Below are 17,719 nucleotides of genomic sequence, written 5' to 3'. Positions count from 1 at the left end.
GCTGCAGCTTTTCAGCTGCAAGCAGTCACAAGCAGCATCAGCAGGGATAAGAAACCAAGAGATTAGGGCAGAAAGTAGCGGTGTGATAGCATTCCTGTGCCCTGCCTTCCAATACTTCCTTTTGCTCCCAGAGCCCCATGGCAGATGCTAGCATTCTTGCAAGGTGCCCTACTTCCTCACAGATGTTCTGATCCAAACTTTGTGGATGCCTGGGTTGATAAGTTCATGGAGGATAGGTCCATCTATGACTATTAGCCCAGAGCGTCAGATTAAAGGAAACTGAAGATTTGACATCAATCAGGGAAATCAGTCAGTCTTGATATCATATGATCCCAAAGAATGAATCTGTGTTTGAAAAAAGAACAAAAATTTAGAATTAAAAACTAAGGTTGCAATACAAACAGGATGTGCTATATTCGAAACACTCAGATGTGATTGCTGAAGCTACCAGCAGCTATTAATATTTTAAATGATTATTGCTATTAAAACATCAGTTAAATAGCACGGTGCCAACCACCTGCACAATGTTAAGGAAGGTGAATGATGAAGTGTCAAGAGTAACAAAAATAACATTTTAAAAAGTAAGTGATGTACAGGCGGGAAGCTCCATTTACAGGGGCCAGGAAGGAAAAGTCAGGCCAGTTCAGGCAATGCGAACAGCGGAGAAGATAAATGTGCGGGGCTTTATACAAACTGACCTGGCTTCTATTAAACTGGCTTCTATTCTATTATTGGGGGGGGAGGGTATAAACTATTTCACTGACCCAAGTCTCCTTTAGCAGCTCAGGACCTGGCTTGAGGCAGGGCAACGCTGCCTCGGGCAGGCAGGGGGCGGCCCTGGGAAGCGGGTGCTGCGATGCCCCGTCCTGCAAGGGGGGGAAAGCCCCGCTTCCCCCCTCACTTTGTGCAGCCTCTGCAGGCAGCTCACCCCGCCGGGGGTAACTGTTCCACCGTCTGGCAGCGCCTCAACCCCGGCTCCTACCCCCGGCCCTGACTGTGGCTCCGCTCCTTCCCCTGCCGCCAGCTGAAGGCCCCCACGCCCCGTACGTCCCTCCCGCCGAGCTGCGCCCTGTGAGCCAGCGGCCAGCAGGGGGCGCGCTGCCCCCCCCCGCCCCGCACACACACACACGCACGCACACGGCGGGCAGCGGCGTCAGGGAGCAGGCTCAGCCGGTCCGCGCATGCTCCGTGCCGGCCAACCGCCGGCGGCTTAGCGCGGGGCGCTTGTGGCCCGCGGCGGAGGCGGCTCATGGCGAGCCCGGCTCTGAGCGGCTCCGTGGAGCGTCTGAAGCGCCGCTACCTGCGCGGGGAGCCGGGGCCCGCGGGGGTGAGAGGCGCTGAGGCGGCCAGGGCCGGAGCGGGGCGTGGATGGAGCGAGGCGGGGGAGCAGGCGAGGCGGGGGGGCGGCCGCTAGGTTGGGGGGGGGGGCGCGTGTAAGGAAACTTGGGGCCAGGTCGTGAGCTGCTGGGGCGGCCCGGGGGCCGCGCCGAAGATCCAGGCTCCCTGGCAGCGGCGTGTCCGCTCTCCCCCATGCGGAGGCTCCTGGTCTCCGCAATAACCCCACGAGCCCCAGCCTCGTCTGTGGGGAGGGGTCCCGCAAGCTCCCTGCTGCCCCCCGCTGGGGAGCGGTGTGAGTTGCTCAGTTGTCATCCCGAAGTGGCCACCCTGCGCCGAGAGGGAGCGTCCTCCCTCTCTTACTGCTGAAGGGTGCATCCGATGAAGTGGGCTGTAGCTCACCAAAACTTACGCTCAAATAAATTGGCGAGTCTCTAAGGTGCCATAAGTCCTCCTGTCCTTTTTGCGAATACAGACTAACACGGCTGAACATCAGTTACTTCAGAAAGAAAGAAGCGTGGCGTGGGGGCTGTTGGTGGGGGGGGGCATTTACATTAAGGGAATTTAATCCTTTGGAGGTTTTGTGTGATGCTTGCGTTGGGTCTCCCCTTCAGGCTTTGGCATGATTGAGCGGTGTGGCATTGGAAACGTGCACCGCCTTGTGTGCTCATTCTCTCTTCATGGGCCGCTGGTGAAAATAGCAGCGTGTGAAGGAGTGTGTGGAGCACCAGAATCTGCTCAACGCTTTGGGCAGTGAGTGAGCCCTAATGACTGTGGGACATGAGGCGTAGTCTATATTCTATTTTAGGGTACTCTGTAGCATCCATTACCATATTACCTAAGGACTTACTAAATAAATACTCAAAACCATTTAACAATAAAATGGGAAGTGACTGCTAGTTGCTGACTTGTGACACAGCAACATAAGTGGGTTTTGAGAAGGGATTTGAAGGAGGATCAATTCAGGCAGATCATTTCATGCATAAGGACAGTGTTGAAGAAAGCAAAAGAACATATGTGGTGGCTGGGTGGGGGGTGGAAAGTGGTAGGAAGAACACGGATAAGGATGACAGACCAGAATAATGAAAGGCCTAGAGGATTAGAAGAAGAACTTGATATTATGGATAGAGCCCTGCAAATTTATATCCGTGGATGCAAATTGGTATCCAAGGAGCTGCAGAGCTCTATCGGGAGCTGCAGCAGTGAAAGCAGCAGCCTGGCAGGCCGCCGCTCCCAGGAGCCAGTGCCCCATGCTGGCAGCTCCTCCAGCTTGGCTGTATCACCCCCAGTCCCGCACACCAGGCTCTCCGGCAGCTGTCCCTGGTTGTGCTTGTGCTGGGGGCAGTTCCCAGTAGAGGCCTGCAGTTCCACAGATACCGATTTATATCCGCTGATATTTGCATCCATTAATATAGATTTTGTATCCACACAGGGCTCTAATTATGGAATAGGTGGGGTGGAGGGATTGAAAGAGATGGACAATGTGGGTTAGAGTAATGGGCAGTAATTGATAATTCTAGCAGGCGCAGTTTGTATTGGTTGAGGGTGAGGTGGAAAGATATGGTTGTCAGGCCAGAGAGGAGGAAATTGCAGTAATCAAGATAAGAGATTAGGGCCTGGTTGAGAGTTCTAGTTATCTGGACAGAAAGAAGGGTCCGATATTAGAAATGATGTGTAAGAAACTGACAACTTGGAGAGAGTCTGGGAGCAAGAGAGCAGGAAAAGTTTACCTTTGCTTTGTCCTATGAAATTCAGTTCAGCTTTTGCCAAGATATGAACTATTACAAATTGACATATCCCTTCTCTCACTTGCATGCCCCAGGAAAAACATTGGCAGTGTGCCCAAGTAATTGAACACACATACATTCTAAGTCCAACAGCATGCCAGAGTGACAATAGCAAGCTGTAGGAGCTGGGAGCAGCCAGAGTGGATGGGGCAGGTGGAGAGGAGGGCTCCCCAGACTAAAGACAAATGGGTGGCCCATTCTGCCTCCTTGGAGCATCAGAGTGGGGCAGTAATCAGGCTGGGTTTCTTCACCCCATAAATCCACCTGGATCCACCTCCCCAGTCTCCCTTCCCAACCCCCAGGGCACTACATGGGACTGGAGCCCTTCCAACTCCTAGGGGAGGATAGAGCAGTTTGGCTCCCCACTGACAATCTCCTGGTTGTACGAGTCCATCCTCGCTCTGGGATAACAACCTTTCTGCTGTCTGGTGATGTAGTTCTGTAGCTCAAGTAGTACCAATCCATGCTGCAACATTGAAGGTTCAGAGTTCAACCTCTGTTTATGATGCCTGTTGGAAAGGGGAGAAATGTTATAGTTGCACATAATATCATTTGTTTTTACTTTTTTTCCTTGAAAAATAACACATGGAGTTGCAAGCAAAAATTACCTTAAAAGAACATTATTGAAGTTGGGAAATGTAGATTTACAGTTGTCTGTGAAACCTCAGTTCTGCCCCTTTGTGCATATGTGTTATAATTAAGGTTAAGATTCTGTCATGGGTATTTTTTAGTAAAAATCAGGGACAGGTCATGGGCAATAAACAAAAATTCATGGAAGCTCGTGACTTGTTCCTGACTTTTACTAAAAATACCCTAGGGCAGGGCAGGGGTAGACAAACAGAGCACTGGTAGAGCAGCGTTATGCTTAAACAAAACACACGAGATCTTTTTATAGGGAAAAAGGCAACATGCTGCATTTATTGAGAATACAGCAATTAGCATATGCTTTTTAGTCACACACACACACACACCATGCACACAGTCCCACCAGTCGATGTTTACTATAGTTACCAGTGCAGAGTCTGGATCAATCTAGTGGCCAGCCAAATTGGTCGCAGAGAGGAGCCAGGCTCTGTTGGTTGCGATCTGATGCTCCTGCAGTTGTTGACAAGACGAACCAAAAGCCCCATGGCAAAGCACCCTGTTCTTATAGTCCTTTCTCCTTTTTCTCTGTCTGTGGATTTTGCTGTGTCAGTTTATGACCAGTTAATCCTTAGTGGGTGTTATTTTTTGATGGCCCAAAATACCTCCAGGAGGGTCATCCTATCTGGTTTCGATTTAATTAATTATTTTGTGTTTTTAGGGTGCCAGTCTTTACATCAGGGTCATCAGTCTGCTCCTCCTCAACCATGGATGCACGTTGATGGTTCTCTGGTGTCTTTAAGTCTCTTCAGTTTCTTCACTCCTCCTCCCTTGGCCATCTGGTTTCAGCAATGGCCTTCACACCTTATCTTTTCCTGATGCATGCATTCCTCTTTCACACAAACAGTTCTTTATAGAGACCTTCAAAAGGTAACAAATAGCAGTGTTTTATATGAAACAAGAAAGACGACATAAGTTAGGCCTTACTAAATTTTGCAACTATCTTTTCTTACATTGGGGCCTAGGGCTTCGAAATTCCTCTAATCTAATTAACATAGATGCAGACAGGATCCTGTCTGTTACTTGCAAGGCATGAATAAAAAGAAAATGGCTAATACTAGTATCCACTATCCTATTAATTTATTCTAATACCTTAATTCTTACTATAAAACATACACTGTATATAACCAAAACATAACCAATTATATAGCATAGTACCGATGGTACAAGACCGGGGGGTTGACCCAACCCCAGCTGCTGCTCCAATGGGATGGGGGCCGCTGCTCTGGCGGCGCTGGGGCTGGCAGCTGCTTCAGCTCTGCCCCAGAAGAAGTCACTGAAGTCCTGGAAAGTCATGGAATCTGTGACCTCTGTGGCAGAATTGTATCTGTAGTTATGAAACAGTCTTTGATTACATGATCACATACTATTTTTTCCACAAGAGCACAGACTGGATGCACAGTAGGGCAGAATGAGGGTTGCAGGAGCCCCCTTAAATCTGGCATTTCTTAACATTCAAGTGCTTGAATTTGCAACCTAATGATACTTTAATGTAAGTTTTTTTAACGTGTATTATTATAGGTTGATGGCAAGACATAAAGTAGGAAATGTTAGAGTGAAAGGCTGAAATATAGGACTTGATGGAGCTGTTTCTATGGTTACCTAATCTATTTATGCCTATTTACTTGAATGGCTCTTATTACTGATGTATTTGAGGGTCTCTCAAGTTTTTAAAAATAGAAATAATTCTAGCAATCTTTCATTTTTAGTTTATGGGGAAATAGCTTGATTATAGGGTTTTTTGTTTGTTTGTTCGCTTATGTTTGTGTGAGGTTTCACTTACATTTTTGTTTAGCAAAAATCATCCTCTGCTCAAAGCAAACATTTTTTAACAGCAATTCCTTAGTAAAAGCACTATAAACCGTAAACAAATACATTGTAATATACATTATAATTGAATTAAAAATAGTAGGGGATTTTTTTCTGTTTTCTCCTAGGATTGTCTTTCAGGTTCATTACAGACCAAATGTAAAAAAGGAAGTTCCCTAACATACACAGGTAATACAACAAAAAGGATGTTTTTGGATATCTTTGTTAAAAGGGACATCAATTCAAATGCACTATTCTTTAAATTTATCTTAAGAATTCCTGTGCTTTGGGGGAGCAGTTTTATATTCTCTCCAAGTGTATTTTAAGTAGGCAGACATTGGGTAATGTTTGTGAAACCTGGGCACCAGCCTGGAAGTGTATACATGTATATATGGATTCTACATGAGTACTCTAGGAAATCTGCTTATGGTGCAGATGCGGGTGGGTTGGCAAGAGAGGAAATGCTAATGTATCTTCCCTGTGAGAAGGAGAGCTGCTGGTAAGGAAGATGTAGGTAAAAAACCAGTATTGCTCTCACAATGTCTAAAAAGAAAGCTCCACTAGCTGTGCATTAAAGAGAAACCTAGTACCAATAACCTTTTGGGGGAGGGGGAAGGTGCAATAGAGGCTTAGGCTGTGTCTACACTGTCACTTTCAGCGCTAAAACTTTTGTTGTTCAGGGGTGCGATAAAGCTTTTCTACACTGCCCACATCACAGTGCTGCCATGGCCACGCTGTAACTTGGTTAGTGTAGACATTCCCTTACTTTCATCCATAGAATGAAAATCAGCCACATGCGCACCCCACTCATGGTAAGTAGGGTTCTAGTATATGTATGACAATCTTACTATGTATGTTTGAGAAGGTGAGGATTGGCTATTATTGGGGTGTGGCAGAGGGAAGCATTTGGTTATCACTGGCACATATATGAGAACGGGCTGCCATCAGTTGGATTGTGTGGGATGGAGTATGTGTCTTGTTGAGAGGGGTTTAGTTTGTGGGAAATTCTTTGAGGTGGGTGGTATTGGGTAGCTCCCTGTGTGGCAATACGTTGCTTTTATAGCCATGTACACAGGGCTATCCTTAGGGGTGGGCTCACAGTGCCCGGTGGTCAAGGAGGCTCTGTGTGGCAGCTTCCCCATGTGGGTGCAGGAGTTAGGGGCTGGGGTGCAAGGGGGCACCTATGGGGACAGTGGAAATGGGGGCCGGGGCACCAAAATACAAGTTCCTCTAGGGCACCATTTTCCCTAAGGCTGGTCTTGCATGTACAGTACATGCAGGTGCCTAGGATTGCTGACTGGAGGAGACACAATTAAACATTTCATGATGCAAATTATTTAAAAAAAAATGAAAACAGGAAACTTAAAATCTTTTTTAAAGTTTTAGGTTATATAAGATATTTATATACATTCACTTTTTAAATGTACAGATATGAACTTAATGGTTACCATGCAGGTTGGGTTCCAGAGAAATGCATGTTGCCATGCTGATGCATGTGAAAAGCAAGTAAAAGGCTATGTTGTTCAAACTTCAGATTTGTACGACAATTAGCAAATGAATGCAAATTGTAAAACTTGAGGAAGACAGATGTGACTTGAAAACAAAGATGAAGTTTCTAAAATGTTTTTAGTAACAGAACTAAGCTTTTAAAAAGATTCTCAAAAATGTAATAAGTTGAAAGTTCTTTAAAATTGACTTAATTGTTTTAGAAACACAAGGTGGGTGAGGTAATATCTTTTATTGGACCAACTTCTGTTGGTGAGAGACACAAGCTTTTGAGCTTCCGTAGAACTTTTCTTCAGGTTTAAATTTGTTAGGACTTAGTTATTTTAGTCATCTATAAAACTTTTCAGTTTTAAATTATTATTAAAATACAATTTAGCTAGTATTTTGTATTTCTCTAATTTTAATTCCTTACTTGTCAGAGCTTGTTCTAGTATGTTATAATTCAGGGTTTTGTTCTCTTAAGCAATAACCCTCACAGAGTACAAAATTTATTAATTAAATCATTCTGGGTTTTTTTAATGTGTGCTTTTCAACTGCAAAATGAAATATTTAATATTTGAAATATTTTATATTTATTTTATTGAATTATTTATAGGTAACTTGGACAGTTCATCAGATAATTCAATTATTCCTTTGTCCATAAAATCTTCACAAAATACCCACAGTGGAAGAAAGCACCATAGCAAACCTCTCAGTGTCTTGTTCAAGAGTTTCAAAAACTTGGATTGGTAAGAGCTGAACCCTCATTCCCTCATCTGTTCTTAGACCCCTTTTTCTTCCTTCCATCCTTCCCTTACCCCAAAATCCAAACAAATCATGAGTTAACCCTTAATACATTATGGGATCCAGTAGCAGGTTGCCATGTGCAAGGCATAGCTTTCACAGTTTTTGTATACTCATACTTTCATGATCAGTAAGGATCAGCTTCTGTCTGACTAATGTAATAATATGAATAGGGCTGTCAAGTGATTAAAAAAATTAATCGTGATTAATCGCGCTGTTAAACAATAATAGAATAACATTTTAAAACATATTTTTGCATGTTTTCTACATTTTCAAATATATTGATTTCAATTACAACACAGTATACAAAGAACAATGCTCACTTTATATTTATTTTTATTACAAATATTTGCACTGTACATTTTTCAAGGTTAAAAAAAAAAGTATTTTTCAGTTCACCTAATACAGGTACTATAGTGCAATCTTTTTATCATGAAAGTTGAACTTACAAATGTAGAATTATATACAAAAAATAACTGCATTTAAAAATAAAACAATGTAAAACTTTAGAACCTACAAGTCCACTCAGTCCTACTTCAGCCAGTCACTCAGACAAACAAGTTTGGTTACAATTTGCAGGGGATAATGCTGCCAGCTTCTTGTTTACAATGTCACCTGAAAGTGAGAACGTGCATTCGCATGGCGCTGTTGTAGCTGGAGTTGCAAGATATTTACGTGCCATATACACTAAAGATTCATATGTCCTTTCATGCTTCAACCACTATTCCAGAGAACATGCGTCCTTGTTGATGACACGTTCTGCTCAATAATGATGCAAAGCAGTGCGGACCGACGCATGTTCATTTTCATTATCTGAGTCAGAGTCCACCATCAGAAGGCTGATTTTTAAAAAAAAAAAACATTATTTTTTTGGGGGGGTGGTTTGGGTTCTGTAGTTTCTGCATCTGAGTGTTGGTCTTGTAAGACTTTTGAAAGCATGCTCACATCTCGTCTCTCTCAGATTTTTGGATGGCACTTCAGATTCTTAAACCTTGGGTCTAGTGCCATAGCTATTTTTAAAAATCCCACGTTGGTACCTTCTTTGCGTTTTATCAAATCTGCAGTTAAACTGTTCTTAACCACAAACGTGCTGGGTCATCATCGGAGACTGCTATAACATGACTTATATGGCAGAATGCAGGTAAAACAGAACAGGAGACATACAATTCTCCCCCAAGGAGTTCAGTCACAAATTTAATTAATGCATTATTTTTTTAACGAGCATCATCAGCATGGAAGCATGTTCTCTGGAATGGTGGCTGAAGCATCAAGGAGCATACAAATGTTTAGCATAACTGGCACGTAAATACCTTGCAGCACCAGCTACAAAAGTGCCATGCGAATGCCTGTTCTCACTCTCAGGTGACATTGTAAATAAGAAGGCAGCAGTATTTCCCATAAATGTAAACAAACTTGTTTGTTTTAGCAATTGGCTGAACAAGAAGTAGGACTGAGTGGATTTGAGGGCTCTAAAGTTTTACATTTGTTTTGTTTTTGAGTGTAGTTATGTAACGAAAAAACCTACATTTGTAAGTTACATTTTCACGATAAAGAGGTTGCACTACAGCACTTGTATGATGTGAATTGAAAAATATTATTTCTTTTATCATTTTTACAGTGCAAATATTTGTAATAAAAATAATATAAAGTGAGCACTGTACACTTAGTATTCTGTGTTGTAATATAAATCGATATATTTGAAAATGTAGAACATCCAAAAATTTTTAATAAATTTCAATTGCTATTCTATTGTTTAACAGTGCAATTCATCACGATTATATTTTTTAATCATGATTAATTTTTTTGCGTTAATCACATGAGTTAACTGCAATTAATCGACAGCCCTAAATGTGAACACTGATTTTGGGTAGGGAAGTTCATCCACTTACTTGAGATAACTATGTGTGTAGGGCTCGGCTAGTGGGATGCAGGGATTAAGATATATAAGGGAGTAAACAAGTGATGAGGAAGGGAAACAGCCAGAGTTAACAAGGTAGTCTTAAATCTATTTAGAAGACGCCAGAGAGTCTTAATGCCCCAACGCACCAAGCTGAAAGAGAACATATATCACACCTTTTCTTTTCTTTTCTTTTCTGGATATCCTGTTTAGAAGAAAAAAAAGTTGTGCTTTGATCTGTTTTAAAAGTGGTTTTGTTGTTGCATGCAAATAAGGATTTATTTATGAAAATAAGATCGTTTACTTGTTCCACGGGTTTTGCTAAGTCATCAATTTCATTCTTTGACTGTAGTTAATATCTTATTTTATAAGCCCTTTTCATTGTGAAGGGATCTCAAAGTACTTTTCAAATTACTGAGCATTGTCTCTTTGCATTCAGTCAAATATAAATATGCTGGAATGAGAAATAGTTGTATTTGTATGCAAATCTTCTTTACATTACATGCATAACATTTTAGAATGGCATTGAATAATTTCAGATTCGTGTCATCTATTTGTATTTTTTAGCTTTGATGATGAGCTGGATTCGCTCTATGATTCAAGTCAGCTAGAACTAGAGGAAGAGGTCATTGTAAATGTCTCTGCAACTGATGCAATTCCAAATACAGTCACGTACACATATACAGAAACAGGTAATCAGAAAAATATTAAATTCAACTTCAATTTATCACATAACTTTTGACTTGTTTGTGTGAAAAATAAAAGCTTTATTCAAGTTTCAACTGAATCTTATTCATAGTAAAATTAATAAAACCTGTAATTGAGTAAACTATATTTTAGTTTTGAGATACAATGTTTTAGTAGATCTAGTCATAATTGTATTACACCTCTTTCCCAATATAACACGATCCGATATAACACGAATTCGGATATAACGTGGTAAAGCAAAAATGGTTTTCTGTCTCATCTACAACATAGAGTACTTTTATTCTGTTTAATCCCAGTTTATACATTCAATGATTACCGTGTACATATTCAGAATGTATGTTTTTACAAGCCTGCCTTGGATCAAAAGTCAAAACACAAAGCCGAGCGCATTTACAGCATTTTTAAACTTTCACTCTGATCTTCATTGCATAAAAAAGTCTTGTCTGCAAATCTTAATTAAAGTTATAACATTCACAGTTAAAATCTGTTGATAGTTTAAAATCATTGAAAGTTTAAATTCGTTTTGTGGACAACAAACCATGTGCGAGGTGGTAGCTAATTTTCAACGGCCGTTATAATAAAAAACGGCCTTTGTATTTATAACCATGACTAATTTATCAAAAAGGAGAGTTCTGTCTACCTTCGTCGTTGACTAACCTGCTGCCGCCTTGCCAGTTTAAAGTTGTTACAAAACCATCCACGGTCGGCACCTCGGCTCTTAAAATGTGGCTTGTATCAAATTACATACATACAGTACGTTGTCTGTACAAATGTGCATGTATGAAAGTGGTGGAACGAATGTGCAACAATGAGAAGGCAGGGTAAACGTATGTTGCCTGCCCATGGTCCCATTAGGTGTTCTCATCTCTCCCGCCTATTTTAATCTCGTTTTTAAATTGTGTGCAGGATAGACTAAGCTTAAGTTGTCTCACTAGTTGTATTTTTGAAATATTGTAACTCTGCGCTGACATTTTCTAAACAATTAAAAAAAATTGTTAGCATTAATATTAAAATATCATTGACGTGATGGCAAGTAGTTCACAGCCACAGAAACGAAAGGCATGGACAGTCAAAGAAAAATTGGAAGCTTTGGACAGACTGAAATCAGGAATGAGCCAAGCGAAGGTCTCAAAAGAACTAGGAGTGGGGGAATCAACATTAAGAGGGTGGATCAAAGATGAGGAAAAATTAGTCAATGCTAGTTGAACTGGATGAAAGTGAAGGCCTGGAAAGGAAGCGCCTAAAAACTGTGCAGGATAACCAACTAGATAGAGCAGTATTTGCGTGGTTTACCCAAGAACACTCTGATGGTACGCCAATTTCCAGTGACAAGGTAAGGAAACAATCGGAGAAATTGAAGAAGGATCTTGATTTTAGACGCTCGGGTGAGGACGCTTCTGCACATCAAGGTAACGAATTTAAAGCTAGCAGTGGATGGCTTAATCATTTTAAAAAACGTCATGGCATTCAGCAAGTCACAATTTCAGGAGAGACGTGCTCCGCAGATATAAAAGCTTGCAATGAATACCCACTAAAGTTACAAGAGATCATCATTGAGGGTGGCTATGCTCCGGAGCAAATCTATAACGGTGATGAAACCAGCTTATGTTACCGTATCTTGCCGGTTAGAACACTTGCTTCTAGGACCGAAGAACAAAAGGCTGAAGGTTTTAAGGTGATAAAAGAGAGAGTGACAACACTTTTCTGCATGAATAAAGCCAGCTCACATAAACTTAAATCTCTGTGCATAGGCAAATCCAGGTCACCTAGGGCTTTCCACCATAAGAACATGGATTTGCTTTCATTAATTTAGCACCATTCAAAAAATGCCTGGATGACATCGGATATTTTCGAGGAATTAATAAATATTTTGTACCAGCTGTCTGGAGCCACCTACGCAGACAAAATCTGGAGCCAAAGGCATTGCTCCTACTTGACAACTGTCCCGCCCATCCCACAGTTGAGACCTTAACCAGCAAAGACGGGAAGATAAAGGTGAGCTACCTTCCTAAGAACACAACATCCAAAATACAGCCCCTCGATCAAGGCATTATAGCCACATTTAAAGTGAACTATCGTAAAGCCTTAGTAAAGAAAATTGTTGAGGACAACAGTAGCATAATGGATGTAATCAAGAAATTGAATTTGCTGGATGTATTTAAATTAGGCGAGACAGCCTGGCTAGGAATCACTCCGTCAATGATAGAGAAATGTTGGCTTCGTGGTCTCAAAAGTGCTTTTGTTACTGAAGGCAACGACAACCAGAATGAGGAAGAAGACAAAGATGAGAACAGCTTTGAAGGTTTTACAGAAGAAGAGGCCATGGATGCAGAAGAAGACTACAGGGAACTTATGGCTCAAAATGGGATAGCTGATGTTCAAGAGTGGATGGAGGTGGATGCTATGTGTCCAACCTATGAACGACTTACAGATGTAGATATAGTTCATAATGTTGCCCTTCAACCACCTGATGCCTCAGAAAATGTGTCTAACCCTGAGGATAGTGACGAAGAACCCTCGGAGCCACCGCCCAAAGCTGCTGATGAGGTTCTAGGGTTAGAGATTGGTCTTAAGTGGCTAGAAAGCCAGGATGTGGATAGACTGCAAATACTACAGTTAAAATCCATAATTGACCTGGCAAAGAAGAAGACTCACAGTAGCATAAAGCAACAAAATATAACAAGTTTTTTTTTTTAAATTAAAAAAAAAAATTTAAGTGGTGCATCTTAAATAAGAGTGCATCTTGTACACCAAAAAAAGGTATTTACCATTTTATCAGTGTCTTTAAAATGTGATTACTTTACCTTTTTTAGCTTCATTTTAATCTTTTTCTATAAGTAAAAACTCCCATCTCCAAAATGTTTTCAAACTATTTAATAGTTAACAGTTCATATTACTTAGCCAACTATGTTATACGTAGATTGTTAAGTGACAGCGGCCCATGCTCCTATTTACTAAAATACCAAAATCCTTTTTTACAACAATTTATAAGGATGTGTAATTAAAAGCGTTTTCTGATATTTTATGTGAATTTTGCATTTTCCTAAGCATTACACGCAGACCAAACGATTGATGTATGATGAAACCTAGCGCACATGGTTGTATTTAGTATTGTTTAGTACCTGTGTTGTTAATACACTGTATCTTTTAAGTAAGCTTATAAAATAATTGTTGCAATTAAAGAAAGGAGCTACAATTTAACCACTGTAGAACAGATTTATTTACTGCATGCACCATGTTAGTTCTAACAAAAATGATTTGCTGACTGTTAACGGAAATGCTCAAGGCCAAAACAAGTTCAATGTAACGCAGTATGATTTCACCTATGACGCGGTAAGATTTTTTTGCTCCCAAGGACTGCGTTGTATCGGGGTAGAGGTGTATATATAAACAAGACACATTCTTTTCTGAACGATTGGCCTTTTTAAGTCTCCTGCAATGCAGTTCTGATTATTGTACATTACGGATCAAGAAATAGAGAAAAAGAAAAAGCCTGCCATTATTAACACAGTATTTTCAGTTTTATAAAATGAAACATTTTCAATGTTAAGAATAAGTGGTCTGATTAAAGACTGTTCCAAGACATTATTTGACTTCCACATAAAAAACAGCTCTCATAATGTTCCTTCATTTTCTCCTACCATCACCAAAAGAACCAGTTAAAGCACTGAGAAATAGTGCTTTAACTGGATTTAGTTAATTTAATAGATATATTGTGCCTTCAGTCTGTGTGCAGATCTTCTAATGATGTCTATTGGACTTCTGTGTGTAGGGTGAGGGCATAATTTATGTATAAAACTGCACTGATCAGAAAACTAATAATAATGGGCCAAAATGAATCACAGGAAATAGATGATAAAGGTTTTGAACAAATACTAATAGTGCCTTGAAGAGTTCATGTTTAGCTATTCCACCTGGAAGCAGGCAGGGCACACCCTGACTGTTTTGTAGAAGCAATGCACACATTGCTCTATCCAAGGACAAGGGCTAGATATGAACCATGAGAACTTGATTGTTTGGACAGCAACTGTGGGAGGCTTTCTTAGCCTTGGCTCAAGGCCTGAGAACCAGGATTGTAGTAGTTAAAGGATGGTAACTAAGTATATTAATCAACGTCATACATTCCTTTGGGTAGCAGTGTGTAATGCTTAGGGGGAGAAATATAATAAAAGGAGAAGGTGGAAGGCGGGGGGGCAGAACAGCCCATCTCCGCTGACCAGCCTGCTTGCTTGCATAAAGCTGTGTTCTGTCTCATCACTGAACCGCCACAGTGCCTCAGGAGATACTCAGACTAACTTTTTACTTTAGTACCTAGTATACTGCTATTTAATCACAAAAGCCTAAAATGTGTTTCTGCCTTAATGTAACAATAACTGGTCATCTAATTTATTGATCTAAAGTACAAGAATAATTTTTATAAAATGTGTTCTTTTCATTTCTTAGATGTCACCCTACCATCCAATTTGGCTCCAAACACAGAAACTTGTAGTGATCATGACATCAGTAGTGGTCTGGTTAGGAAGACTGCGAGCAAGCCTGAAACTCAAGTATTGAGTGGTCGAAGATTAATACCTTCTCACATCAACCAGATTTATGATGAGCTATATGTCATACATCAGAAACTGCAGGTAGGAACTGGAAATGACTTTAGAGTATTACTAGATAATTTTCCTCAGAAACTCAAGATTAGTGAATATTCAAAAACTTCTAACATATTAACGTATTAAGTCTGTCACACTCCACTTCCCGTCCTCACTTTCTTCCCCCAACAATTACATATTGTTTTTTTTTTAAAGCTGCTCTCCGTATCATTCTACAGTATAATGTAAGCCACTGCATTGCAAGAGGCTGTAACAATTTGTCCGATGAGGCAGTGTTGTCTTGTGGATAGAGGAGGGGGTTTGAAATTATCAGATAAAAGACAGAGTATTACAATTACTAGTATTAACCAAAAATTTCAGATCTAGATGCCTAAAGTCAAGCTTCTAAACCCTGGTTATCTAAGTTGAAGTGGCCTGATTTTCAGAGGCCGAACAATCCCGTCCCCGATGAGAGTCAGTTGGATCACTATGTTGACGTGCTGAAAGTAGTCTGCTTTCAGCATTGTGTCCCAGTACACTAAAGCGGTGCTTATACTCAGTGAACCATACATGCAATCTGTTATATACATTTCCATAAAACTGAAAGTATCCCTGACAAAATGACTGTATTTCAATACAAGTTATAATAATTTCATTTTTTATAATTTTTTTAAATTGTCCATTTTTTCTGACACAGCAAGAAAATTCAGTACAGCAGGAGTATGCTCTGCAACTTCAGAAACGAGAACATTTTTTAGCTGAAAGAGAAGCATTGCTTTTCAGACATGAAGCTGCTTTGACTAAGATAAGAGGTGTTGAAGAGGAAGTTCATGCAAAATTTCAGATTATAAAGGAGGTACAATAACTTGTATTAGAATTATTTTCTTGGGCAAATATAGTTATCTGGGGCAAGCCATTTCACTGATTTCTTCAGGCCCTCAGTTTCATCACCTGTAAAATGGAGATAATCCTCAGTTTTGTAAAGAGCTTTGAGATCCTCAGATGAAAGCTTGATATATAAGGGAAAGTAATATTGCTATGTATTTTGGTTATTAATAGTTGCTTTCTCAGAAAGATGAGTTTAACGGTCTGGTTCAGGGGTTGCCTTTGGTTGTGTACCAGTATTAAATTGTTTGTGGTGAAAAAAATTTCCCTGGAATCTAACCCCCTCATTTACATTAAGTCTTATGGGGAAATTGGATTCGCTTATCATCGTTTCACTTAAAGTCGCATTTTTCAGGAACGTAACTACAACATTAAGTGAGGAGTTCCTGTATTAGAGTTCTTTGAAGGGGTCAACAAACATGTGGACAAGGGGGATCCAGTGGACACAGTGTACTTAGATTTCCAGAAAGCCTTTGACAAGGTCCCTCACCAAAGGCTCTTACGTAAATTAAGTTGTCACGGGATAAGAGGGAAGATCCTTTCATGGATTGAGAACTGGTTAAAAGACTGGGAACAAAGAGTAGGAATAAATGGTAAATTTTCAGAATGGAGAGGGGGTAACTAGTGGTGTTCCCCAAGGGTGAGTCCTAGGACCAATCCTATTGAACTTATTCATAAATGATCTAGAGAAAGGGGTAAACAGTGAGGTGGCAAAGTTTTCAGATGACACTAAACTGCTCAAGATAGTTAAGACCAAAGCAGATTTTGAAGAACTTCAAAAAAATCTAAGTGATTGGGCAACAAAATGGCAAATGAAATTTAATGTGGATAAATGTAAAGTAATGCGCATTGGAAAAAATAACCCCAACTATACATACAATATGATGGGGCTAATTTAGCTGCAACTAATCAGGAGAAAGATCTTGGTGTCATCGTGGATAGTTCTCTGAAGAAGTCCACACAATGTGCAGCGGCAGTCAAAAAAGCAAACAGGATGTTAGGAATCATTAAAAAGGGGATAGAGAATAAGACTGAGAATATCTTATTGCCCTTCTATAAATCCATGGTACACCCACATCTTGAATACTGCGTACAGATGTGGTCCCCTCATTTCAAAAAAGATATACTGGCATTAGAAAAGGTACAGAAAAGGGCAACTAAAATGATTCGGGGTTTGGAACAGGTCCCATATGAGGAGAGATTAAAGAACCTAGGACCTTTCAGCTTGGAAAAGAGGAGACTAAGCGGGGATATGTTAGAGGTATATAAAACCATGAGTGGTGAGGAGAAAGTGAATAAGGAAAAGTTATTTACTTGTTCCCATAATATAAGAACTAGGGGCCAGCAAATGAAATTAATGGGCAGCAGGTTTAAAACAAATAAAAGGAAGTTCTTCACACAGCACACAGTCAACCTGTGGAACTCCTTGCTTGAGGAGGTTGTGAAGGCTAGGACTATAGCAGGATTTAAAAGAGAACTGGATAAATTCATTGAGGTTAAGTCCTTTAATGGCTATTAGCCAGGATGGGTAAGGAATGGTGTCCCTAGCCTCTGTTTGTAAGAGTGTGGAGCTGGATGGCAGGAGAGAGATCACTTGATCATTACCTGTTCTGTTGGCATTGGCCACTGTCGGTAGACAGGATACTGGATGGACCTTTGGTCTGATCCAGTATGGCCATTCTTATGTTCTTAAGTTCATGACTTCGAGTTACATTTTTTGAGACGAGCTCTGTGCCATTTGATCGGTTGGCATTCTTTTTTTTATACTGTCTCCAGGATGGAACTTC

At 40.6% G+C, this 17,719-nt stretch overlaps 1 protein-coding gene across 6 annotated transcripts in view; it reads left to right on the top strand.

Moving 5' to 3' along the window:
- Positions 1-1,167: 1,167 nt before the first annotated feature.
- The window catches only part of CCDC138 (coiled-coil domain containing 138), a 73,985-nt gene continuing 57,433 nt past the window's right edge, over positions 1,168-17,719 (top strand). For 3 of the 6 annotated variants that reach the window (XM_048856534.2, XM_048856504.2, XM_048856524.2), the window contains exons 1-6: positions 1,170-1,327; positions 5,702-5,762; positions 7,675-7,807; positions 10,327-10,451; positions 14,911-15,095; positions 15,745-15,903. In XM_048856534.2, coding sequence (XP_048712491.2) covers positions 1,250-1,327; positions 5,702-5,762; positions 7,675-7,807; positions 10,327-10,451; positions 14,911-15,095; positions 15,745-15,903 — 741 coding nt within the window. In that variant the 5' untranslated portion in view covers positions 1,170-1,249. Of the gene's footprint in view, positions 1,328-4,425; positions 4,635-5,701; positions 5,763-7,674; positions 7,808-10,326; positions 10,452-14,910; positions 15,096-15,744; positions 15,904-17,719 lie in introns of all 6 variants that reach the window. The other 3 variants (XM_048856514.2, XM_048856565.2, XM_048856554.2) reach the window with 3 other exon arrangements.

Source organism: Caretta caretta, chromosome 1, assembly GCF_965140235.1.
Source record: "Caretta caretta isolate rCarCar2 chromosome 1, rCarCar1.hap1, whole genome shotgun sequence".
Classification (NCBI taxonomy): domain Eukaryota; kingdom Metazoa; phylum Chordata; order Testudines; family Cheloniidae; genus Caretta; species Caretta caretta.
This window is presented reverse-complemented; position numbering and strand designations above follow the sequence as displayed.